Below are 27,196 nucleotides of genomic sequence, written 5' to 3'. Positions count from 1 at the left end.
CGCAGAGGAAGAATCTACTGAATGCGGGCGTCCCACCACGCTGAATTGTGATCATTCCGATCCACAATAACACCATTTTTCTTGCGGGCATCCCACCAACGCAGAGGAAAGAACACTTGAACGCGGGTGTCTTTTCACGCTTAACTAAAACAATGAAACTCTCTTTATTGAACTCCTCGCTGAACTAAATTTTTCAACAGAAAGATCAACAACATTCAAAAGTACTTTTACGAATTTTTGGCAACACAGGCCACCAACAAAATTCACCTAATCGAAATATTGTTTTCTAAGCACAATACATCTAATCCACGTGGCATTGCAGATATTTTATGTCACAGTATCATTCGATTTCACTACACTCAGATAGAAGAAGCATTGCGGTTGCATATTTTCAGTAAATTCTGAAACAACACCATTGAACATAACACATAGTTTTGAAAATGGAACTTGTAAATAGTAATTTATGGAACGACTCTTTCTCATAAGTAAATTTCAAATTTTCATTCGACTTACTGAAAATCATTCCTATACTTTTCAACGGTACTTTCAATTTTATCAATAACTTTATGTGTACTTCAACTTAAAAGCTTTACTAAAACCAGTTCATATATCGCCTTGCTCCGAAGTTAATCATATTTCACCATCGCACACTTGGAATAATCCATCAACAAACAAATCCTACTCTACTCTTCTACTATCAACTCTACTACTCTATTCAACTAATCTAAAGAAAGCCTTACGAAAGTTACTCTGTTTTACATACCAATCAAAGAGTATGAACCATAAAATGCCAGCACATAAACGTACCAAGCATCCGATGTTTTTCAAATGTCCAAGAACAGCACCCAAAGGCAGGGTCGGTGGATAAAATCAAAACATCAAAAAATCATTGTCCGAAAATCTCCATAATAAGCTGTAAAAAAGTATTCTTCGCATAGATGTGTGCATTCTGAGCGCAGTTGAGAGAGTACACGTGAAAATAAACTCATACTATCGAGGTTTTTATCATTATCATTGTTTACAAAGCATTTCTTTATTTTCTGTTAGAAATGTCAGTCTTGCCTGTTTGCTGCTAGATTATTCATGTCATTACATTCTAGGCATGAAATGCTTAAGAAAACATTAATAAAAAGCAAAACGTAACAAACATCATTTTGTATTCGGATCTACCGGAATGTTCAAGCAAAATCATATCAAAACAAAACCTTAAATGTAAATAATCGGGCTGCCGCTATACGACTCATAAAATATCTTATAGCTAACTTCCAACAAAACTCAACAAGTGAACGGTATGAATTCGACGCAATCACTTATGCAATGCGGCAAATCGAAGAAATAGTTGTAACTTATTAAAAACAACACAAGGACAATTCCACGTGAAAAAATCGCAATGTGTGCACTGACAGGAGAGTTGCGGGTCTGTAGCAAAACATTTTGAAAATAAGAATCTCTCGAGTCCGCGGCTCCCAGCCCGAGAGCGGCATCCACACAAATATAACCATTACTCCTTACCTATGCAAAAAAAGCTTCGCCGCTCCAACCTATTTTCGGCTTCCCGTGAAGTTCGTTTAAAACTGTTATACACACATCTTTACACAACATGATGGGTGATTCCACAAGCAACGCCAGCACACACTCCTGGCAGGATCGCCAAATGTGCAATTCAACATCGCACATACGAATCACCCATCATGTTTACATTGCTTGCACTCGCGACTGACCTCGTGATGAAGGAAGAATTGACTGACCGCGAATGTGTCTCTTGCATGCGATGGCTGCTACGATCTGTCATGTGACTGAATAACAGTATATTAGACTTGTTCATGTTTATAGGCCTGTCCAACGCCACACAACATTCTACATCAGTGATTCTTGCTATTTTGTCCTCAAATGATGAAAAAGTTGTTGAAAGCCTGAGAAAGTTTTTGTTCAGTTTGAAAAGCGTTAACTCCTTCTACAAAACGTTCGCCATGTCATAGGTATCAGCATCTGCTCTGGCTCAAAAGTAAGATCTGCAGTGTCTTTGAATGTATTTAAAGCAGATGAATGAAATATTTGAAATGAGAATTCTTCCTTTGCTTGAAATGCCGAACAGCACCTGAAACGCATCAAATTGCAAAAGTTTTGCGAGTATTTGTTGTAAGACAGTTGTAATGATCGCATACTAAAAACCTAAAATCTGTTTTTCCATCAAGATCTGTTAGCCCACCAATATTATAAAATATTCAAATGAAATTTTTCAGAAATATCTCAAAATACAAACGAGTCTTCGGAATATGAGTCTGTTCGGGAATTGACTTAAAAAGGATTGGAGGTCTTAAAATACCATTAACAATAATAGGACAAACCTACCAAAGAGGTCACTGCTATTGCCTGAATATCTGCGAACATTAGTAACTCTGCTGTTTCACCACAGACACTAAATTTTTAATTCGACTTCACAACGCTTACCGACGTTTGGACCTACTGAAATAACGAACGATAGATATAAACTGGTTCTTTGTCTCTCTTCAACACGTGTTGGAATGCATCGTATGATTCTATAGCATTTTCAGTATGACTTAAATTCATAAACTTCAAAAGGAAAACAAATAGTGAGATGATGCTAGTAAAGAAATGTAATTGATAACCCAAAAACCGTTATCATCAAATTTAAAAAAATAAGACTATTATTACGAAATATTTTAGTATGTTCATTTCCCGGGAAATTCGGGAAACTGATACACAAATTCCGGGAATCAGGAATCCCGGGAAATATGATTTCCCGGGAAATCGTTTCCGGGAATGGAAGCCCTAAGTGCAACACCATCAATACTGGAGCAACTAGCAGCAGTTATCCTTTTATTCTACGCTTGCTGCGTCGCAGCAAAGCCAAAATAAAAAGATGACAGTTTTTCGTTGCTTGTTGTTGGTGCCTCTGAAAACGCGAGGTATAATTCAAGACAAAATTTTCAAAACGACTTATCTGCTTTTGTATACAAATATTCAAACGACGATTAGACGAATCTGACAGCTCTCCCACGCAAACCAACACCATCAACAGGTAGCGGAAACCTTCACCTACCTATTGATGGTGTTGGTTTGCGTGTGAGAGCTATCAGATTCGTCTAATCGTGGTTTGAATCTTTGTTTGCAAAAGCAGATAAGTCGTTTTGAAAATTTTCTCTTGAATTAATTTTGATTCTGGACAGTTTCACTTTAAGGATGTGTTAAGAAGATTTGTTTGCTGAAACCACCGCTGAGAAAGAACATGCATGTCTATCTGCTGCACAAACATTTCCTGTTGAAATTCTTCTAAATTTTCACGAAAAAAAACTTTTACATACATTATTCCTATACAGGTCATAACCTGTTTGTTAAATCAATAACAGTGGGAATAACCGTTGGACATCTCATAGGACGCGTAAAATCGTCAAATTCTGAAATCCGGCGGAAGACCGGCGATAACCGGAGATTAGATTTAAACTATTTTCTGCATGAAGAGTTGGTGTCAGAAGGAATAATCACGTTGAGTGCTGGAGGAATCTGTCTATGTACCACGCAAGCACAAACACAAAGTATGAAAAACGTGTTCAATCCAAAAGACCTAGATGTGTTCTATAATTCAGGCATACTGCAAAGCTCTGCCCAGATTATCAAGAGAATCGGAAAGCAGACGCATTTTGTACTGTTTTGCCAATATTCAATGAAGGAAGTCCCATATCGAATGGCTTTGTAAGCTTTAGTAAGCTTTTGGTATATGTTTTTCATTTAACTTCAATACCGTAACCTTACGATCGATTCCACTCATTAGATTCTGTACAACATCTAGCTGCAGCTTCTTCTGTACGAAAACCAACTTTTTCTTCATGTTTTACTGAGATTTGACCTCCTGGGGATGCTTTCGTAGTGCCTGCTTCACAATAGCCCAATGTTTTTCGATGGGCCTTAGTTCCAGTGCTTTGGAGGGGTCATATCCTTGGGTACAAACATGACCCCGTTGGCTTCGAACCACTCCTGGACAACATTTTAAATTGTGGCTAGAAGCTAGTTTCGGCCAGAAAATTGTAAGAATCTCGTGTTGCTTCAACAGAGAAAGTAAACGCTTCTGTAGTCACTTCTTGAGATAGACCTCCCGTTTACAGTCCCGGTTTAAGGGATTTGATTTTTAGGTTTGATTTTTTTTTGAGGGATTTCTTTTTCTTTACAACTCCCTTATCATTGGCGTAACTACAGGGGGGCTAGGGGGGCTTTAGCCCCACAAAGTGAGACCCTCAGCATGGTCTCACTTTGTAGCCGCGTGTACTACCGCTAAGCCAAGGAGGACCTCCATTTTTTTCTGTGATTGAAGTTCATTACTCCTCGACGTTAGTCTCGTCATCCATGATGCGACAATGAGGCTTCGTCCCAAAGTAACACACAAAAACTTGTTTTAAAATCTGGGTTTAAAAAGTGGACACATAACAATAGCACAAGCGAATTGCGAAAACTATAAACTACGCGAACAATATATATTACTCCAAAGGAACAAGTTCGTCCATATAGAAGTAATCAGACATTGGCATTGTTCAACGTACATGTTTTGCAAAACCATTGCAGTACTAATCACACATTGACATTTTATTTTATCGATAATTTTGCATTGAATGCAATATTTCCTTTTTTTTTTCTTCAACCATCTCGCGATTTTGAACTAAAAAATCTTTGAAAATTCGAGCTCGACGGATTTCGATTTTTAGAATCATGCATGCCGCAGGTAATCAAATATAAATATAATCCCTACACACAAAAAACAAACATGGTTTTAGAGAAAGTTTTGCACTTTCCGATCGAAAAGTGCTCCGTTTTCTTAAAAATAGAAGTGAAATTGTCAAAGTATTTTTTCCCATTTGAATGTTGATTATCTCTTGTTCTTTAATTAACATCAAAAGTTCTCCATTTCAACCGGAATGTTATAAAACTGTAAAATCAATCAACGTCGATTCTTTGGCAAAGAAATAGAGAGAAAAACGAAAGAAACGTTTGCTCTCAATTCCACTGGTACTATAAGATATCGAATGGCAAAAAAAATAAAACCCACATTTATTTGGATTGTGACCAGATTTATGGATTTATTTTTGACCGTACGTTATAGCCAATCCATATTACGCCATTTATTATATGATGAAGAGTAACTTGGTGTCAATGCGCATATATTTTATTTTATTTCACCACTTTGAAACGTAAAACAGCTAATCTGAATACGCTATCAGAATTATTAACTTATTTTTGCACACAACAGTGCGTTGCGACCATGCAACTTGACAATTCATTGAATAATAATAATTGTTATTAACAATAATAATTATTATTGAACAGTAAAATTTTACGATGAAATCCCTTTGCATAGATTTTTCGCGCATTGCACGTCTCGTTAACGATGACAAGAATTCCAATAAAAAAAATTAAATCCTCATATTATTTATTGATTAAAACTATGTTTTGTCAAAATTGTTGTCTAAACAATTCTCAAGTACGAGTACGAGTACGAGTCAAGTACGAGACACTGAAGACGGCCTTACTGTTGAGGTCGAAATACGTATCTGTCAAGATACAATTAAGTGGTGGAATTCAATGGGATTGTATAAACTCGTCTTATGACAGGTGAATTCTCATAACTCACTTCATCGCAGCCAGATCGCAACCTAGATCGCAGCTGTTGCTCTTCGCAGAATATGACAACTACAACAAAACAGGAAAAAATTTCTGCAACCGAACATTGTTTTGGTTTCGTCTGGTTCCGGTGGTGCGTTTGATTTTACGGGAAACGTAAATATAGTTCCTCAAGTTAAACAAAATCGAAGAATTTTAGATTGAATTCGTCGTATTCTTAAAACAATTTCCTGGTAAGGTCAACAGGACTAAGAAGTGGAACAGAGCTTACGTGAACAAGTTGGTTTTCAAGCCAGGTCATGATATAGCGAAAACAACAGCACAATGTCGTGTCCAAAATGCGCTTCCGACATCAACCTGACGTTCGTCACGATTTAGAGCCTTCTGCACTTTGTACGTATGTAATGTAGTCCCTCTCGGTCCTCGGCTCTCTGAACGAAAGACTTGGACAGATCCACCTTTTCGTCACATCCCTGACCAAAGAATTGGCATTCCGCTCGAACACTTTCGCGACACGCTTATGATCCTGATCACTAATAGAACATCAACTTCGACCGCATTTCTACTTCCAATCGATGCTCAAAGTTTCGTTGTAACGTTTAATAACACGACTCACCATTGACTGCACGATTCCGAATTGCAGTTTTTTTAAACCGCCACCAAAATTTCGAAAAACTGACATCGATTCAAACACAGTGTAAACAAAACACTTTAAATTACCTTTACCGAAATTCTCAAAAGAAAATACCCAATGAGTTATTATCTAAAGTGTTTTTTTCTTTCCGTGGTACAATTTAATGTGTGACACTCTTTACAACGGATCAAGCTGATACGGCAAGATACATGACAAAATGTTCAAACATAATTGCTAGAAGAAGTGACGTCCACAAAAGGAACGGAACGGTGTGGATCAGCTATTCTGTACCCCACTCGTCATAATGTAGAAAAGCGTATTCCTGTACACGACGTCCATTAGGCCCGATGCAAAGATTTTAAAGTACAAGATAGTCCACTCTTGATTATCCCATACAAGCCACTGGCGAACTGCTTTTGTGTAGAGCAACGCCAACTGGTGATTGGAAGTCTAACTGTTTTAGTAAAAACGATCAAAGTAACTTCGACTTTTAACTGTCCGACAGAGTCAACAAGAAACATGTTGACAGAACTCGAACTAACTAAATTGAGTGAAAGCGCCGCCGCCGATATCATCGAACCTTTCTAGTAAGTACTCCTAAATATTTGTCAAATAATGGTTCAAGATGTATTTTACTCAAATAAAGTATTTGGTAGACTTTTAATGAATATTTCATTTGCATGACTTTTTTATTTCTAGCTTTACGTAAATCGGTTTGGTGCGGGATGCCATCTACAAGGAACGAACAGCCTACAGAGTGGATCTCTGCACCAACCACCGATTCAGATGATAGGCTGTCCAATCGAGTTTGCTTCTCATTTCGCAGTTCACAACTAATGATGAGTGCAGGTCAAGCGTCAAGATTCCTAATAACAGTAAAGGGATTAGCAACATCCGCGACGGAGAACCGAAATTTTAAGTCAGACCGTAATTGCTAATTTTGGTTTTCTATGCACTCAATTTATATTTTATTTTACAGACAACTGGGCTTTCCAGGAGTCCGAAGTTGTGGTCCAATCTTCGATGTGATGCGCAACCTTCGAAGTCATGAGTTTCGAAATAGACTATCATCCTGCTGTACACAGTTGGAAAGGATTGGCTATCGTTGAAGGACTGAACAAGCACCACTCCGTCTTGGGAGTGTACATAACGATTAAATACCTAATGAAATTTGAAAGCTAAAACTATTCTTTACGATTTTGATTTTTTTTTTATTTGGAAGAAAAATGGAATGGTGGGTAGAGAGACAGGGGGCTTCTTCATGGACAGATGAAGTATTTGAAAATATTCAACTAAAATTTTGTTTGCAAGTACAATGCTTTGAGTAGTTTCTCCATGAGCTGGCAAAATCTTCAATTGCTTATTCCGTAGGATCCATCTTTTTTGTTGGAGAAAGGGGCCGGATTACACGGGATGGCTCGAGGTTTTTGAAAAGAAAAATGTTAAAAATAGAAACATGAACCGGGAAAGGTAATAAGGAAAGCTTTAGTTTTTTTTAACTAGCCACCAGTAGCACTAGTTGTTCACATGTTCTAATCAATATATTGGCTCTGCGTTAAAATTTGCAATTTCATCAACATATTTGATTTTTATTTGTGAATGGCAAATCAATTGCCAGGAAGGCAGCATTTTGCTGTTCCAATCGAAAAGATATGTCCAAGATGAATACACCACTAGGTGTTCCAATCTGCCAAATTCACGATTCAGCCATCTTGGATTTTAGTATTGGAGAGCCCGCCGGTTTGTTTATGTTTTGCACCGGAAATGAATTTTTCACCCCCGCCTTCTTCTCGTCCATAAGTTGAGCACATTGAAACACCTAGCTGTGTATTCATCTTGGATATGATGTTTAAAATTTGCTTCTATTGTTTTGGCAGCAACGACGAGCTTCTACGCGTTGATATGGAAGCGATGGAGCGCCTCAATGCGGCGATATGAAGGCAACGATATGACGCCACGCATTGCTGTGATAACATAGTTCGACCGCCATCCGCTGTAGCGCTGGAGTCCTGTTCGCCTGTTTTTTGCAAGAGTGGACTATATTGTTAATATATAATATTTGCCCGATGTCCACGTAGCGTCTTTTCAACGCTGCGTGCACACGGCGTTAAAAGGACGCAGATGTGCATCGGGAAAAAGCGGTAACGCAGCATCACCGCGCGGATGCACGCCTGCGTTATTTCAACGCCACGTGCACGCAGCGTTGAAAAACGCTTCGTGGGCATCGGCTCTTAGATTCCAGAACTTTCAATAAATCTATTGCCAGTGTTGTAAATTGTAGAAAGCTGTAGCGTTTCAAATTTTCAAGGATTTCAACTGCATTTGTTGCTAATAATCTGGATTTTAGGATTTCAGTCACATGAAATTGTTGATAATTTTAAAACATTACCAACGTTTCGATCCAAAAGTTTGGATCTTTATCAGGGCTCGTAATTAATCAACCCGTCTTGATTCGACTCGAAACGTTGGCAATGATTTAAAATTATCAACATTTTCATGTGACTGAAAACCGAAAATCCTGATTATAGCGTTCTATTTAGTCCGATCGGCTGTAAAGTAACGGATGCGGATGGAAGTGGCAATAGGCATTATCGAAAACTATGTTTATCAATCTGGATCAAGTCAAGCACGTGGAATAGCTATGTTGAGTTTATCGAAAGCATCTATTGAAGTTTGACATTAGCATTTGGGGCCAAGGATGTTATCGATTGTTTAGTAATCTGCGTTCGATCACTTAGTAGTTTGTCAAAACTCGTTCCAGAGGCTAAATTTCAATATGTGTTGTATGGAGGACTTCTAGTGCGAAGGTTTATCTACAACTGTGCCTAACAGTTCGTTGTGTTCACTTATAACGGAGCTATAGATCCAGTATCAGTAACTTATACTAAATTATTGAAATGTTGGTATCATTTAGTATAAGTTAGTGCTACTAGCGCTATTAAATTCAAACATCGACCTGTTAGGCAGAGTTGTGGAAAAACCTTCGTACTAGAAGTCCACCATACAACACATTTTGAAATTCAGCGTCTGGAATGAGTTATTGACAAACTACTAAGTGATCGAACGCAGATTACTAAATGATCGATAACATCCTTGTTTGGGGCACCTCGATGTCAGTGGCGTGAATGAGAATATTCAACGTTGAATGGTGTTCACATCAGTGGAGGAATTTATCGTGGTTGCCGTATTTGCCCGATGGGAAACAAGCACACATCCCTTTCAGCAAAACTGAATCGAGAGTACAAGAACCACTGGAAGTCGTATGTTCTGATATTGCTGGTCCAATGGAAGAATCCTAATTCAGTGATAGTCGTTACTGCATCTCTTTTATCAATATAATCCAGGCGAATGTTCGTATATTTTTGTAAGCTAAATTGGCCGAGAAAGTGTTGGACCGTTTTAAGGAGTTTCATGCAATGGCGAAATGACAAGCTGGTCGAAAACTCAAAACCCTACGGACGGATAATGGCAAAGGGTTAACGGATGTTTATTTTCAGGACTACATGGAGCAAAGAGCCAATGTTTACTCGCCAGACCAAAATGGACTAGCAGAAAAAGCTAATCGGACAAACGTTGATGAGTATGCTGTTCAAAGCGAAGCTGTCTAAAAAGTTGTGGGTAGGAGCGATAGCTTCTTAACCGGTCGTTTAATCGAGAACTAAACCGCCTAAATGACCAAATGTAGTACAACTAGGTTTTATCACAGACAAACAGACGTAACTCTTCATACAAACTGTTCGAAAAAATATCGTCATTCGCTTTTCAGAAAACACTACTGCCATCTGTTATCAGAATCGCGAGACACAGAGTCGGCCATGATTATTTCCCATTTGACGTTTGCTCCTAACGCATACATCTATATCAATCATCATCATCATCGTCATCAACACAGAAAACATTCAGCAGCATATACACTAATCAAATGTCAAAGCGATTGAACACTAGCGCCTCTCTTGGCACAATCGCGTAGCACAGATGTATTTCAAATCAACCGTTGAACACGTGAACGATGTTGAAATGGGAAGTGTTACGTCTGTTTGTCTGTGGTTTTATTAAGCAAGAGCAAGAAATCTGACGAAGTCGTAGATAAATTGCATCCTCAAACAAACTCCACGTACACCTCGGGTACAGGTGTTGAGCAACAGGAATATTGCCACTAGGGTTCGTAATGCTCACTTAATCTCAGGAGCATTGGAAGCTCCCTCATGAAAACTTTCGGATGAAAATGCTTCGGGAAAGTAAAACAATCTGGAAAGTGATAAGCATTTTTCGCTCACTTCGATTGCTTTGGAAAAATGATTTGTTTGTTTTCTTCCATATGCTGGCCGTTTCATGTCACCACCAAACAATGAAAACAGATTCACGCTTAGCTCAAGAAACGCTTGTTCTGGTATCATCAAAACAAAACAATCGAATCCCTGATACCCACTTGTTGATCTTCCTACAGATCGCAAAGCTGTTGGTTGTAAATGGGTGTATAGAATCAAGCAAGGCGCAGCTGGACAGATCATTCGTTTAAAGACATGGCCCGTTGTTCAGGGAAACAGTCAACGATACCCAGAGGCGCATCCACGTTCCGAGTCGTGGGTAGGACAAATAGAAAAGGCCGATTCGGGCAAAAGTTCTGGTATTAACATTAGCATTAAGGTGAAGGTGGGTTGAGTACCAAAACAAAGCTTTGAAAGTATTGGTACAATACAAATTGTCATATACTGTAGTAGTATTAGTGTCGTATTTATGAAAAAACAAAGAATGTTAGTAGGGTGGTTCAAAAAACGACCCAGCTCCACCACGCTCACTTGATTCCGTCCCATGCTCCGAGTGTCCTCCAAGAGCCGATTTGAACAAAAACTGATTGAGAACAAGCCGGTTCAAGTTTGTATGAAAACTATTATGGGAAACTAAATCTTTCATTACACTGGCTACAGCGCTTGCCCTCCAAACGCTGGCGAAAAGAGAACACACATAGCTGAAAGCAACATTCCAGAGACTTCACTGAACTAGGAAAGATCCGTTGAAATAGCATTTTATACTCCGCTCACCCCCATGTCACGCTTTTTCTATGAAGTATCTGCTCCTGGTGCGATAGATATCACAGAAAAAAATGTGGCTATTTTGTTGAATTACACAATTACACAAACACAATGTCAGCGGAACGGAAACGGCAAACTTAACGGAAAATATATGAGCTAACTGTCAAATTTGTCGTTTCCGTTCCGCCGACATTGTATTTGGGGTTTTATTATTATGCTAAAGATTTGCAACCTCGATTAAAATCGACTCCCAACTATTGGAACGTCCATTCAATATGCATTGTCTAAGGAGTTAAAGCTCTTGAATTTCATCCAGTCTAATGGTCTTCCCCTCGCCAGCGTCCAATCACGGAGTGCCACAATCAGAATAATGTAAAATTCAACCTCGCCATATCAACTGCCATACAAACCTGAAACGACCTGTGCACGGTAAGCCCCTATTCAAACCGACCGAAACCAGCGAACGACACCCAAAATATGAAACATAATCGACTGAGCGTGGCGGAGCAAAATCAGTTTTGAACCACCCTGTTTATTAGTTTGCTGCTATCGGTACCGGTGTTTACATTCACTCGGCGATCAGTTTTTTATCGTTTTCTTCGGGCAAAAATTGCAGTTTATATTAAGTTTTCGTTTCAAACAAGTGACTTAATCCAAAAAGTGAAGTTTAATTTGCCTTCCATCAACATTTCGGGCTGCTCGTGTGCGGAGAAGTGTGTAAAAAATTGATTTTTCCAATGCCCTTTGAGAAGAAGTGGAGTGCAGTGATAAACCCACCAAACCGCGGACGGCTGTTAAATTGGCACGAAACTGCTGGTTTATGCCATATATCGAGCCGAAATGCGTAGGACTCTTTGAAGAAACATGTTAGTTATCACGGGAAGTACATAAATATACTGTGAACAGGTTAGTAATCTGAATATTAAAGTTTTGTTCGATGCTGTTCGATGCATTCGAATGTTGGGGGGAGAGGAGTGCGGGAGGTGTGGGGTGACCCGTGGAAGGTCCGGTGCCATATTGACTGCCATCTTGGTACTCTTCCAACTATGTCCTTAATCGATTCGCATAAATTCGTAGGTGTTACAAGCGTAAATTGTTGTATGAGATTAGCAGCTTCGCTAGAATCCGTTAGAGGCTTTAAAACTGGTAGTGTGGAAGGCATAACAGTAGAAATCGTTTTGGTAGAATACGACAAACATAAAAAAAACTAAGGCATACAGAAAGGACAGGGACGAGCCTGCGATCGAGCCCACGACCTGCTGCTTATAGGCCCAACTAGACCACCGAGCTTGTCTCCCATTTGGGCAATCGTTCTAGTGTTAAAAAATCTATGCACATTCTACCTATACTGTCATTGAAAGCATAATCTTCCCATGTTGATATTAAATCCATTTCAATGTGGGAAAGTTATGGTTGCAGTGGCATTATAAAACATTAAATCAGGACTTGTAAAGTTCTTGCGGAAACTACTCACATAATTCGAGAGTTAATGTTTCAATTTTTCAAACATTGCTTTTCCAAAAAGCATGACATACAGGAATTCTTACGATTATTGAATATCGTTACAAGATTTCAGCAGAAGTCAAGTTAAGCTAAATTTTAAAATGTGTTTCATTGTGGACTTCTTTGGTTTTGCTACAACTTTGCCTAAAAGTTGGTTGTTTGAATGTCATTTATAACGAATTTATTGCGCTAGTTGTAATAACTTAGACTAAATGATTAAAATATTGTTCTCATTTAGTAGAAGTTACAGCAACTAGCGCTTTAGCTCCGTTTTTAATGGAAATCAAACAGAGTTTTTTTTTTAACTTTATTCAAGCGATTTTTCAAAGAGACATTGAGTTTGTCACTTCAAACACCGGTATGTTCTGCGGCGTTGTAGAAAAACCTTCACACTGGACTACCACCATACAGCATATTTTAAAATGTAGCCTCTGGGGTTAGTTATTGACATACTACAAAATGATCGAGCCTGTGTTACTAAAAGAGCGAAAACATTCTTGATCCCAGAAATCTTTATGATTATTACTCTGATTAACTTTGAAATCACCATTTGCTAATACACATATTCCTGCTAGCCAACCTATGTACCAAAATTCATCTTACCATAATCATGGGTAGGACAATGCTTTGACTGTCCCACCCAGAAAAATTCATGCGTAGGACATGTCCTACTTGTCCCACCCACTCCCGGCGCCACTGACGATACCGATGCGACCATGAAGAAGTATTCGCACCAGTTATGAGAAGCAAAGAAGAAAATGGTCGTGAATCAATTTGATGTGAAAAAGGCCTACCTCCACGATGGCCTTGAGGAGGAGCACCGGCACCAGCTTTTGAATTGAAAACCCAACGACAGCCAAATAGCATTGTAGAGGAGGTAAATCCAGCGAAAAGGCTCGCTTCCACGACTGCCATGCCATTCGAATGACATACTACTACCTTGGGTAGACATGATAATACGCCGTTCCATAACATGTAACCTACACATGGTTGATTGATATGATGTGGTTTTGCATCCGAGATAGTTTGGACCAAATTTTGTCGACCGAATCTCGAAACCGGAGTTTGGCGAAAGGCTGGAGGTTTTTGATCATAAGGTACCCAATCCCGTTGGAAGCGGAGGTCTTTCCGTTGCTGTTGGAGAGAGTGAACGACAACTCGGCAGCAGAAAACGGTAGATTGTGTAAACCTGGGAGGAGCTGAAAGGTTGACGAAGTGCTACCAGTGAATGTCCGCTGGAACTCGGTGGAGTAGTCGTTTACCGACACTAGCCCGGCAAAGTACTCCCCACGCGTGTCGGTTATTTTGGGGGATTGGTCGCGGTACGACCATGTGTATCGAGGAGGATGGCAAAAGATCTTTGCTTAGCACAAAGTGTGTTGACTTTCTCCCAGAGTTCTACAGCCGGACTGAACCGGATTGACCGTAAAAAGATATCATCTCACTGTTTCCTCTTGGCTTCAAGTATTACTGACCTGCATTCGTAGTGCTTTTCTTTGAAGCCAGTTCTCCGTAGCGATTGATGAACCTTCCTTTTTGCTAGAAACCACACGATGCGTATCGTATGACCGCTGGCGAAAAGTCTTTCGTCCTGGCCGGTTTGCACGATGTAATCAAGGGCGGCCTCAAGGACGATTTTGGTGAAGTTTAGTTCAAATTCTCATCGAAGGTGGTGGTCATATGCCTCCCAGTCGGCCATCTTGGCGAGGCATGGACGGTGAGCGTAACCTGGAAGAGGTTGCTCCCGAATAAGTCTGCAAACGCTTTCCACTTGAGAATGGAAAGTGTAGACCAACTGACCCCCGGATGTGTCTGGAGGAGTGCTGCTACCAATGGGAGATTCTTTCATATTCAGATTTGGGTGATAGAGTCGACAGAAGGAGCTGGATGCAGATGTTGGAAGATGCAGGACTTACAACCCAGCTGGGCGTGCCTGGGAGGCCTGGGACGCTGTTCCGTTGGAACTTGGTTGGATTCGTCGTGGTGCCGAAAAGCGGCCTGAGGAGGGAAGGAACTTTAAGAGACTTACGGAGTGCCCAAGAATGCTTTTTAACGGAAGGACATCTGAACTGCATGGTTGACACTTTGCGCCTCGATCTCTTGGCTCCCACGTCTTCCGTCGGGGAAAAAAAGCGTTCTGAGTACGTCTGGATGGAAAGCACTTGACTACGTCAGAGTCCTGTCTTCAAGTCTTCAAGAAAGTTGGCTTTTATACAATCGCAAACTTATGGGGATAATCAGGGGAATGTGGAAAACTTCTGGATTCTATCTTCGATGGGAGAACTTTTGGATTCTATCTCCAAAAAAAGTGGCGAATGGCTATGCTGGGGTCTGATCAAGGTTCGGAGAAACATTTCTTCAATATCTCCCGTCTCAGCTATTTCTTGCTCACGGAAATGGTACAGACGCCATTTACGGGTTATTTTTAAGAACACGAGTATTTTCCAGAATCATTTGATTTCGATGTTGTTCGATTTCTCAACACTTGCTTTATAGCAAGGGATAGCAGTATCCTTTAAACACAAACTCGTCGATTTTTTTTTGGTGGATGTGAGACTGAAGCATCGGATCTTAGGATATCTATCCAACGACTTTAGCCTTCCATATCTGAGGTTGTCGAGTCCGATTAATCTTTTGGGTTCAAATTGTTCGTAATCTAGCCCACGTCAATATGCACTGCACTCGTTTACGGAGATGCAAAAAAAAAAACATTATGTCGATGATGAAGCTGTCCCCTTAATATCAATGCTCACCACCAAAATATCTAATTTGGAATGTCCGCACGATGGCTGAAAAACTGGAGATTATCAAACTTCTTCACCACAAGCGAAATGACGAAAAAACTAGCGAGATTTGATAATATCTGTTTAGCACAGTCCGAAGGTTACATTCTAATGTCGTTTTCGGTTTTAAACCTGGGTCAGGTCCGACCTCGACTCTGAATAACCGAACGAAAAACGAATCGGGATCGAGTCAGTACGATGGTGTTAGTGAGAACTCAAGCCCTATCATCTGTTTTGTTTTCATTTCGCACTTTTATCAGCTGGCAGAAATATAAATATTTTATTAGATTTCATACAGATTTTATCTTTTTAATTTTGTTATTAGTGTTATTTTGTTTCTTATTATATAAATTAAATGGGGAAGTTAGATTTTTCTTTTGTTAATTATTTATCTTAAAAATGACAATTAATCCATCAATAAATGTACGTGATTAGAAGCTTATGATGAATGGCGATGGCAATGTGGATTGCCGTGAAGGAATTTTGGCGCTCTGGAACATTTCCGGTAATTATGCTAATCCGTGTTTCCCGATAAACTGTTATACTGGTTCTATGTGGCGTTCTGGGTAACAGTGATTGTGTTACATTTGAATGATCAATTATGCCATTCAAATGGAATAGAACAAGAAAATATGGAAACACTTTGTAAAACATCCAATAGAAAATTTATTGAGATTTGGGCCTTTTATTTTAAAACAAACAATCAAATCGCACAAAAGTTGACTAGCATTTAGGGCATTTTCCTCCCAAGAGGGGACACTTTGGGATAAACCGCGATTTCGCCAAAACTCTAAAAACCAAATATACAAGAAAGGCAAATAATTTTTCTCTACATAATTTTCCACCACATAACAGGAGATTCAACATAATAAATATCAACGGGGTAAAATATGTCTTTGTCGATTTTTCAACGAATTACAACTAAAAATCCTTCTTTCACTCTGAAATTATGCTCAATTTGTATAAAACTGTTCCTAAATTTACATTTGAATTTGTTTTCTGGCCATGTATCATCTGGAGTGTTACTAGGTAGCAAGTATACCCTCTGCAAGTCGAATAATTAATAAAACCATTGTAAATAATCAGAAAAACGTATCATTTGTTGATGGCAATATAGTAATCACTGACTTATAAAGGGTTAATATCAGGGTTAATACATTATGTTTATATTCTTCAAATCCGTAACCTTAAACAAATTATTCACAGAACTGCAATAACGAAAAAAATAATGGTATGAACATTTTGGTATAAATAATACTCCGATACTCCGGCACGCTATTTTCCCATTGAGAGAGCAATTGTACTAATTATACCCAAAGCATATCATCGAATACACAACGTAATAGTGAATAAATAGCAGCTACAGCTACCTTCTCGTCACTGCATTTATCAATCACATTTTCAACAAAAATTTTAACCCTCATTTTGTTTATAACTGAGCTACTGTCTGAAGTAATCAGCAAAAAATATGTCGGTATCTGAATCCATTTCACCATCAGAGAAACTTGAAGACAACACACAACTAAAATAATCTATTTTTACGTGGAAGACAGCAACAAAATTGATAAATTCAACAAATGAAACAAAAACGATTAAAAGTCAAATACCCATCCGCACCCTTCCGTGTCTTTCATGTTTTCATTTTCCTTTAGCGTAAACATAAACACCTGTTTGACAGTTTGTGTTCGAGTGTATTGGTGAACCTAGGTTCGATCTCGATAAATCGGCAGAGCGAACCTCATTCGCTTTGGGTCGGATCTGGTGCGGATCGCGATCCAACCTGAACGAATAACCGAACGTTTTGACAGCTGTTAGAGCGGATCCGGGGCAGAACTAGGTTCGACCCAGCAATAACCGAAAACGACATTATTGTAGACCGGAATGCCTGACAATCGTCGTGGGAAACAAAAGGATCACTAAGAAAAGTGAATTGCTGGCCGACGACAAACGGGCTGGGCACCACATCGTCCTGTACTTCGACTCATCGACATCGACGTTGATACTGCTCTATACCGAACGAAAACATGGATTTGACGATTCAATAGCCGTTTAGATATTGGATATTTCCCTACCAGGAGGAAATAAACCAAGGTGGTACCTATCCTGAACCCAGGCGTTATCAATTTATCCGCTGCGGCCTTGCTCCAAAAACAACAGGCATTCGTTGACGTCAGGCACATTACCCTTACTTAAAAATTATTTTAGCAAAATATTCACAATCCATGTGAATAATTAGAATTATCTTCTATATAATTATTTTAATATTTCATTTAGAATCTCTTGTGTCATTCGTTTGGAACTTCTTCTTCTTCTTCTTCTTCTTGGCATTACATTCCCACACTGGGACAGAGTCGCCTCGCAGCTTAGTGTTCATTAAGCACTTCCACAGTTATTAACTGCGAGGTTTCTAAGCCAAGTTACCATTTTTGCATTCGTATATCATGAGGCTAACACGATGATACTTTTATGCCCAGGGCAGTCGAGACAATTTCCAATCCGAAAATTGCCTAGACCGGCACCGGGAATCGAACCCAGCCACCCTCAGCATAGTCTTTCTTTGTAGCCACGCGTCTTACCGCACCGCTAAGGAGGGCCCAAGGAGGGCTCGTTTGGAACTATTTCTTTTAAAATCTTTTGAAAGGTGTCTTTGTTCAGAATCTCCTCGGAGTTCTTTCTAAGTTTCTCCAGAGCATTGAATGCAAATCCATTTGATTTTTTTAGAATTACCAAACCAGAATCGCACATTTTCCTATGCCAGAGTTATACTACCTCAAAAGGCATTCTAAATTCAAAAACATTGTACCAATCCAGTTTAACAGTCAGCGAAAGCTTCTCTCGGGAGGCCATTAATTGTCGCTTGTCCACTGAATTGCTAAATCCCGTTGCACTAAAACGATCCAACAACGGAGGAAATCGCCTTCAACGGCCGATGACAACAACGATGGCGGCGAGGGAAAAGTGTTGTCGCGAAACATCACCGAAAAAAAACGCAAGAAAACCGCATTCCCTTGATCTGTGTGTGCTCCCGCGCCGCGCGCGCTGGATTGCTTTGATGAAAATTCTCCTCTGTGGATTTCTGCTGGGCTAAATAATATTCGTCGTCACTTCGGAAAGGGGTTTTGGGTTTTGCACATGGAGTCGTTTTTCGAAAATGACGATGGAACCGGCAAACGTGACGGATGGACGCGACGCGACGCGCCGCGACGTGTGTTTTCATATGTGAGTTGCGCTAAAACATGCGTCGCACATTTAATTTGCACGGCTTTCATTACCGAAATTGATTTATGGCGGTACAGGCCGTTTGCGCTGGCGGCCGCGATGGTTTGCCGCCTTTTTAGTGGCCCTGCTGCATGCAGCACGATTGCGGAGAGCGATGGCTGCTTTATCTAGATTTGATCACTTTCAGAGTGGAAAAGGATTTAAAGTGACGATGTTGAAATGGGCATCTTCAATATTTATAATTGCAATGCATTTAAGTTCTTTATGGCCTTTTTTCTGAAAAAAAAATTATCAGTCTCAAATCATAAAACGAATTACCTACTTTTTTTAATCTTCTAAAATTATCATAAAAATTGAGATTGAATCCATCAACGCACACACTCGCACCCGTCTTACTCCAAAACCGTAATATTTTCGCCATATTTCACGCGGCAGGATTCATGGAGCGAGCGGGTGAAATTTCATTTCGTGTGGAAATTGGATTTCGCAAGAAGTCGCTGATGGAAAATGAAGAAGAAAAAAAATCGGTCCAACCAAGGTGCGCTCGTTCGACGGGGGTCGTATACGTATTAGATTGGATTGGATTTTCACCCCCACCTCCCAACGGGCACCACGTCCACAACCGACGGCAAAAATATCCTGACGAGAATCGCTAAAAAGCTGGAACCGTTCAGACTCCGTCGGGCGGTTGTGCGTTGTTTGTGAAGGGGAAGAAAATGGGAATTTTTTGAGGGAGCACAGATCCACGGCCTACTACTGATGCCGCGGCGACTAGGAGTGGGAACAAAATGGCGAACTGCGCCCTTGTATTTTATTTTTTGGTCGTGTTCAAGATTGTAGCGCGGGGAATTAGGGTGGAAAAAATGGATCGAACCGACAACGGTGAAAGCAGGAAAGGGGGACGAATGATACAGGCTGCGTGCGTGTTAGACGTGCGGTGTGCGGAATGGGGGGTAGCAGAAAAACGAGATTTCCATAAAATTGTTGAGTAATGACGGAAGCGAAGGGCGAATTATTGTGATATTGAGGGGAGAGCCGTAGCGAAAGCATCATCATCATAATAATCATCGCAAAGTCGTGTTTCGTTCGCTCGCTGACAGCCGGGCATCAATTTTCAGGAGAATTCGCAGATGTCAGCAAGGCTCACTCAGCACGAAAAGTTGTTTGATACTGATTCCGAGTATTTGCGATTTTGTATGTGTGCACATTGAATGAATGGATGTCACTCCGTCTGTCGGTAAACAGAAGTCGAAGCCGAGAACATCGGAATCAAAATTTAGGCAAATATTTAACCGCTTCAATTCGTTTGCAAAGAATATTTTGTTTGCGTACACCCAAAAGCAGTCGGGGAAACGTAATGCTTAGGTACGTGCGCGCATGCAAATATGTTTTTGCTCTGGTGTTTCGGTGTTTGACGAACGGTGGAATTCTAATGAGCTGAGGCTCTGTGGAGGACTGTTCTCCACTCGTTCGCTGCGAAGGGTGATTTATTTTTCACTTTGTTTGACTTTAATTAAGCTCAACCCCAACTGCATTTTCAACCAGTTTCGAAAACATTATTGATTTATCAATTTCAGATTTACATAGTTTTAAAAGCATCTAATAATTATAAATCTCTTCTCATTTCGTTCCAGAAAACCAAGCCCAACAGTACGGTGAAGTGAACCAACTGGGAGGAGTGTTCGTCAACGGCCGACCCCTCCCGAACAGCACCCGCATGCGAATCGTCGAACTGGCCCGGCTCGGCATTCGACCGTGCGACATCTCCCGCCAGCTCCGCGTCAGCCACGGTTGCGTCTCCAAAATACTAGCACGCTACCACGAAACCGGCTCGATCCTCCCGGGAGCCATCGGGGGCTCGAAGCCCCGTGTCACCACCCCCAAGGTCGTGACCTACATCCGTGAGCTCAAGCAGAAAGACCCCGGCATTTTCGCGTGGGAAATCCGGGACCGGTTACTCTCCGACGGCGTTTGCGACAAAAACAACGTACCCAGCGTTAGTTCGATCTCGAGGATCCTGCGGAACAAACTCGGCAACATCACCCACCACCACACCGGCAGTCACACCCCGCACACGCCCCACCTCTACAACTCGATCTACCCCTCGTACCCCTACACGACGGCCAACTCGCTCAAGTCGGAAATGTCCTGCGGCGGGGGAAGCCCGTCGCCACCGACTTCGGGAGTGACCCCGATCCGATCACCTCACCACCACTGTTGGCCCTCGTCGCACTCCGTCACCGACATCCTGGCCAACGTGCACCACCAGGCGGCCGTGGCGGCGCTACGCAACGGCGGCAACGTTCCAACGTCCCAGTGCCACACGACGCCCCCGCCACCGTCGCTCGGGTCCGTCGTGCCGAACATGGCCGCGGCCAACATGCAGCACCAGATGCAGGACAGCGCCCACCACCAGTCGCCCAACTCGTACAACTACTACATGTATCTGCAGAGCGGCGGTATGCACCACGGCGGACTGGCGAGCGCATCCGGCTTATAGGATCCCGCCGGCGGCGGTGGCACTGGTGGTGCGAGACCGCCGGTGTCGGCCTCGCTGTTTGCTCAGAGTGTGCTGTTCTAAGGGCGGTGGGCGGGGCCACGGATGTTCGTGTTAGGTCAAATTTTACGATGCGGCGGAATGCGAGTGAATGCGGGGAGGGGAAACTAAATGCTGTTCAATTAGTTTGTAGATAAGTGTTTTAATAGTTTTTATTTTTGTCTTCGGTTTTAGTGAACTGAAGAGAGGGATTTGAGCAAAGAAAAATGCAAGCTGGTTAGAAGCTGAGAGGGGATGTTAGGGAAGGCAATTGTGGGGAACTTTAGTGGGAGGAAAACTTCAAAACCAGTGCAATATGAGCTATTAGGAACCAGTTAATTCGTTTCAGTTGACTTAGTTTTACGATTAGTATGACCTGTGCACCGTGATTGTTTGGTAAAGCCGTTATGAAACTTTGCCATTGGAATTGTGATAAAAATTAGATTGATAATTATAAAAATCTATGTGGAAAATTTTCTAAATATGCGCCATGGCAACAAGGATTGCTTTTTAGATTTGTTTACCTATTTCCACCCTGGATTTTATTTGCACAAAATCATTCTATTTCTGTCCCACCGACCAACTCCAGCTCATACTGTGTGACTCCTTAAAACTATTCAAATTAGCATTGAATTAAACATATTTAGCAGATCTGCCAAAATAGATCAATGAATCACGAAATTCCACTGCTTACTTATGTTTGCTATTTCTAAAACTAGTTGAACGTTGTTGTTGTTGTTCGAAAATCGCCCGTGTGTGTAATCTAGATATTTCTCCAAATATCACCGACACGATTGACCTAAAACATGGCGGATTTTCCCAAATTAGATTAAAATTGGAACGAAAGTTGTTTATTTCTCGACATGCATTTGCATGACACGGTGACGAGCGGGATCTGGTGTTTGCTGGATTTCTTTCTATAACAAATTATGTCACATGTAACTTTTTTTTCTACCATCAAGCTTAATAACGCAGGAGTTTTAAATTGCATCGATGTTTGGAATTTGATAGATCTAAGGATTTTATCGACCGAATTAAATTAATTTTTTTAGTATAATTTTAAAGAAAATAATTAGTAGTTTAAGACCTAGGCGTTTTCATCGCCACGACGGCAACAACTAGACGCCGCGATTATATCGTTGGGTCGTTGCAGGCAATCTTCCATATACTTACGCTTCCATACCGACGGTGAAAGAATCGCAGGTGCCAAGCGATGCAATCGCGTCGCGATTGACGCATCGTGTATATTTGGGGGAACCTTTATGAAATTATATTAGTCCTGTCCAAAGAGCAGCTTGAAGTCGCTCTAAGTTATTCCCATCCTGTTTGTTTTCATTTGTTGACAAAAAAGAACGGGTAGGATGGGATAAACTTCGAGCGACTTCAATCTGCTCATTAGACAGCACCTGACAGCACTATTGCTGAATACATTCGAATGAACCTCCTTATAAAGTGAATCTTTCGTAATCATTTATTCTATAGAAATTAAGTTTACATATGCTTAAGGAACCATATTGGGTATGTATATCCCGATGATGAGGACATTGCAAAAGTTCTGGTTGATCTGGTAGATACCTTGGGCTGATCTCGAGAACTTTGAACATCCCGTACTCTTGATAATTAATCACTGGTTTAGCGTACATTCAGCTTTTCCCGCACGGTAATAATGACCAGCGAATGTTTGAAAATCGATCCATCATGTACAGCTGGCTGCGACTTGACAGGTCTGCTAGAACAGGATTAAACGAAGTACAGGAAAGGGCACATTTTTAAACCCACATAAACCGCCATTAGCGCGCTGGATTTGATTGAGAATTTAAACATTTTAGATGTATTTGCAATCTCTGAAACATGAAATCTCTCAAAGTTTGCGGATATCTGAGACCTCAGGTTAAAGTCATATTCGACCTCCGATATTTTTCATGGGAAGCCAACATTCTGATCTATAATTTAGCTGAAAAAAAGTGAGGATTTTACACTGCCAATCTAAAATGTTGGGCAAATATGACCCATCCGTTTTGAAGGGATTGAAATAATTTTGTTTTAGCTTTTTTGTATGTCCTGAGCAACAAAATATTTGAGAGACACACCATGGTGTGAACAGCAAGATTGAGGTTCTGCCTCATTCCTGAGAAATTCTGCCATTCCGCTTCCTGGATTCATCAACCTAGAGAATACAATTTCGACCCCGATGCGAAATTGGTTTTCCTCTAGATGCCGTATTTCTCATCTTTCCACAAGAAATCGCACACAACCGTATCAACCTTTCGAGTTAATGATTACCTCTGGCAAAACTGCCAGAATATCCGCAAAAATCACCTTAGGGTCGTTTTGCCTCGGGGGTGCATATTACCCCCCTTTTATCATATATCGAATGGGAATAAACGAATTCAGAAATAACATTTTATTTTTTGTGAGGAAATATTGCACCAGTGTTGCCACATATTTTTCAAAAGTCATTAGTTAAATATCTTTGATCAGTACGAAAAGTTAATGAAAAATCTGTTAATTATTGCAGAAACATGTATGAAACTTTAAGGTCTAAAGTTTTGAAATACACAAAAAAAAATAATGTTCGGACTTATGAACTTTAAACTTTGAAAATGTCTTAGTATGCAAAAGTTAATTTTTTCAAAAAAAAAATCGTGGCCCCGGGCCCTTAGAAATATTATGTACCAAAACTAACCTTTATTGTACATTTTGAACCCCCCACAAACTGTCGGCCCCGGGGCCCCCTTCCGGCTAAATCCAGCTTTGGGTGCAGCCCAATCGGGTTGTACCCAGAGGTGACGTAGGACTACGTATTTGTGCGTAATGGATTTCGCTAATGTCTTTGGTGGATGACTTTCATCATTGGCGCTTCACAGAAAAATCCTCTCGAACCAATTCTTCTTCATGTTGATGGTTCTGAATATGACCGATTTAATGTTCATAATGCGCCTTTACAACCACCACAATCCGTTGAATGATTTTTCCGAAAATGCCAACAGATGCCAACGTTGCATCCACTTAACGATTATTCTTTTCTGATAACAATCTGTCAGATACAATTAGTCTGTTTTGTAAAATTTGTGGCATTGAAATGAACAGATAATCATGTGTCTTTCCAATCACTAAAGCCCCAAAAGCGGAACAGCGGTGGAAACGGCAACATTCGACAGAAAATACGTAGACTAACATTCGAATTCTGCCGTTCCGCTGCGTTACGTAAGGGCCTTAACCCAACATCAGCCGAGAACTGATGCTTCCGTAAATCTCACTCTATTGTTTGCCATAAAAAACACAAGGGACGCCAGCGTTGCATCCAATCTGATTGTGATTGTTTGAAGAACTTCACTCGTCGGATCAAGACTCTTTCGAAAGTATAGGTTAAACGACTTCGTCAGTAGATAGGAATAACCAGCTCGGGAGGATGTTCATTTTCAATGCAAAACGTAAACAAACGAGCATAAATTCCACACAAAAATCCAAGATGGCTGACTTGGGGACATTGGCAAATCAGATCATCCCCCAATGAAGGCATCCTGCGTCGGATTACTATCTGTCTCTCTCTCTCTCATTTCGTATACGAAATTTTCGGTCCAGAAAAGAACTGATTTGCTTTTATCATGCGTCCACCCCACAGCCAACATGAGGATGATTTCCGATTCGGTCACAACTCCGAGTGCTCCGGAACTTCTTAGAACCACTTGATTCCTATTCGGGTTCAATTTGTTGCCCATGCAGTAATATTGGAATGCTACAATAAGAAATCTTTGAAGTCGTGGTTTTCTAGGACGGAATTTCACAATTTTCCACTCCTCCGGATGTTCTGAAACTTCTGGAGGGCCAATAATCCGGAGTCAATGAATGTTCTATGCATTGATTTTGCTCTCACATTACGTCAACAATCGATTTATAAAAATCGCAGCTTCAAACGACGAACTTGTTCAACTGACCATTTCTCCGGATGTTCCAGAACTTTCGAAGAATCACTTAGTGGCCATCCGAAATGAATGAGTCCTTGTATTGATTTTGCTCGCTCATGGCTACAGCACTCAATTTCTGAAAAGGCCATTCGAATGCTCAAACGTCTGATGGGCCCAATGTAATCATAACATCAACCTGCTGTGGAAATTTCATGAAGTTCGATGCTGAAATCCAAGATCAGTATTACCGAATCAGGACATGTCCCTGGAAATACGGATTTCCCGGACATCAGCGTGATTTGACCGATCCAGCACAACAACAGCACGATAAAGATAAAATTTCGGGATAGAAGGAGCCCAAAACTGTTGAAATCGGTGGAAAATTGCATAGGATACAAGCGTTTCAGTTGTCTGTGGTTTCATTTTCGTGGGTACCCTGCTGGCTGGGTACCCAAAGGGTTAAAAATCCCTCCTTGATCAAAACTTCCGTTAACCCCTACAATCGATTTTAATCGTCATTATTGTGGATCTGACAGGACAGAGTTTCAACGTCTTGCTATGAAAAATCATTCAGATATCGTGAATTGCATTCCGAAAAGGTATCCGGGTACCCAGCCGGCCACATAAGGGCTGGGGAGAATTCATCTTAATTTCTCGGAGAGGGATTCCACCAAATTCGTGCGAGAGGATCTGGCCTGATCTTTTGGAGGGCAATTCCCCAAAATTCCTGAATGAGTATTCCGGAAAATTTCTAGAAAATAAATACTTGTAGGAAAAATAGTAAATTATTTAATAATAGTCTTCATTTGACATCTGATGTCTCATCATCTCATCATATAACACACATGGATAATATATACTCATGATACAGCAAATAGAATAGATAAGAAATATACTAATACAATAAAGCAGGACTTAGCAATATCCATTTTTTGTGTTAGTTGGTGCCTCGAAAGTATGCTTTACTGCGAAAAGTCGTTGTAGAGCAGCTGGCTATGGATTAACATCGAAGAGATGGAACACTGCCTTGAAATTGGAATATCTCAGAGCTTCTGAAGGTAAAAGATAGAATTTTGGAAAAAGGAATTCCTGCGTTAAGGGGGGATGATTGTGTGCTGCCATAATTCCTGAATGGGCAAGTTATCAGAGGTCCTGTGGAAGGATATTCCTAGACAGGGGGCGAAAGTTTCCTGAAATCTTTGAAGGAAGAATTCCCAAAAATTTCTGAAGGGATAAATGATCAGAACTCCTGGGAATTCTCAAATAAAGAATTTCTATAGAAGGTATAACGTTGCCCTAGCAGCACAGTTCTGGCCGATTTGGATGCAGAAACTCTTTTATGACTCGATTCGTTTATATATGAGTTCAAAAACCTCATCTATGATGAGCGTGCGCTCGAGTGTATTCTTGAAATATGAGTATCCCAGAGCTCCAAAATTCTTAGTGTGGGGCTTCTCCCGATTTCTTGGAGGTCCAGAAAAGGACTGATTTGCTTTTATCATGCGTCCACCCAACAGCCAACAGCACCCGACCAAAAGTTAATAAAAGCAGTTAACCATTAGTTTGAAACTATAATGCTTCTGCGGACACTCAAAGAATCACTTCAATACACGTCGCCATCGTAGAAGTTGTATTCCTGCAGTAACTACCCATGATATCGTTGAGGGTGACTTCTCAGATGCAGTCAGACCGACAATCACCAATGATATTTATTTATTTTACAGTCTTCGATTGTAAACAGTTAAGGTACCCCTTGGAACTGTTGCATTAATTGTGGTACCCCCTCTCGAAATTATGCTTCCAATCCTTTTGAAAAAATAATACCGAGCCCTTTGAAGGGAAGCTCCTTTAAGCTTTTGAATCCCTTTGAAGTAGACTTCCGCGCCTCTTCATTAGAGACTTCTGAGCCTTTTCTAGAGAGGCTTCCGAGCCTCTTGAAGGCGGTTTTT

The 27,196-nt window shown here is 40.7% G+C and overlaps 1 protein-coding gene across 5 annotated transcripts in view; it reads left to right on the top strand.

Annotated features, from left to right (window-relative positions):
• LOC134215441 (paired box protein Pax-1) overlaps positions 1–23,852 on the top strand; it is a 168,488-nt gene extending 144,636 nt beyond the window's left edge. For 4 of the 5 annotated variants that reach the window (XM_062694639.1, XM_062694645.1, XM_062694633.1 and 1 more), the window contains one exon: positions 20,438–23,852. In XM_062694639.1, coding sequence (XP_062550623.1) covers positions 20,438–21,303 — 866 coding nt within the window. In that variant the 3' untranslated portion in view covers positions 21,304–23,852. Of the gene's footprint in view, positions 1–20,052; positions 20,169–20,437 lie in introns of those variants that run through there. The other variant, XM_062694656.1, reaches the window with a different exon arrangement.
• The last annotated feature ends 3,344 nt before the right edge of the window (positions 23,853–27,196 follow it).

The sequence above is a fragment of the Armigeres subalbatus genome, chromosome 1 (genome assembly GCF_024139115.2).
Source record: "Armigeres subalbatus isolate Guangzhou_Male chromosome 1, GZ_Asu_2, whole genome shotgun sequence".
Taxonomy (NCBI): Eukaryota; Metazoa; Arthropoda; class Insecta; order Diptera; family Culicidae; genus Armigeres; species Armigeres subalbatus.
This window is presented reverse-complemented; position numbering and strand designations above follow the sequence as displayed.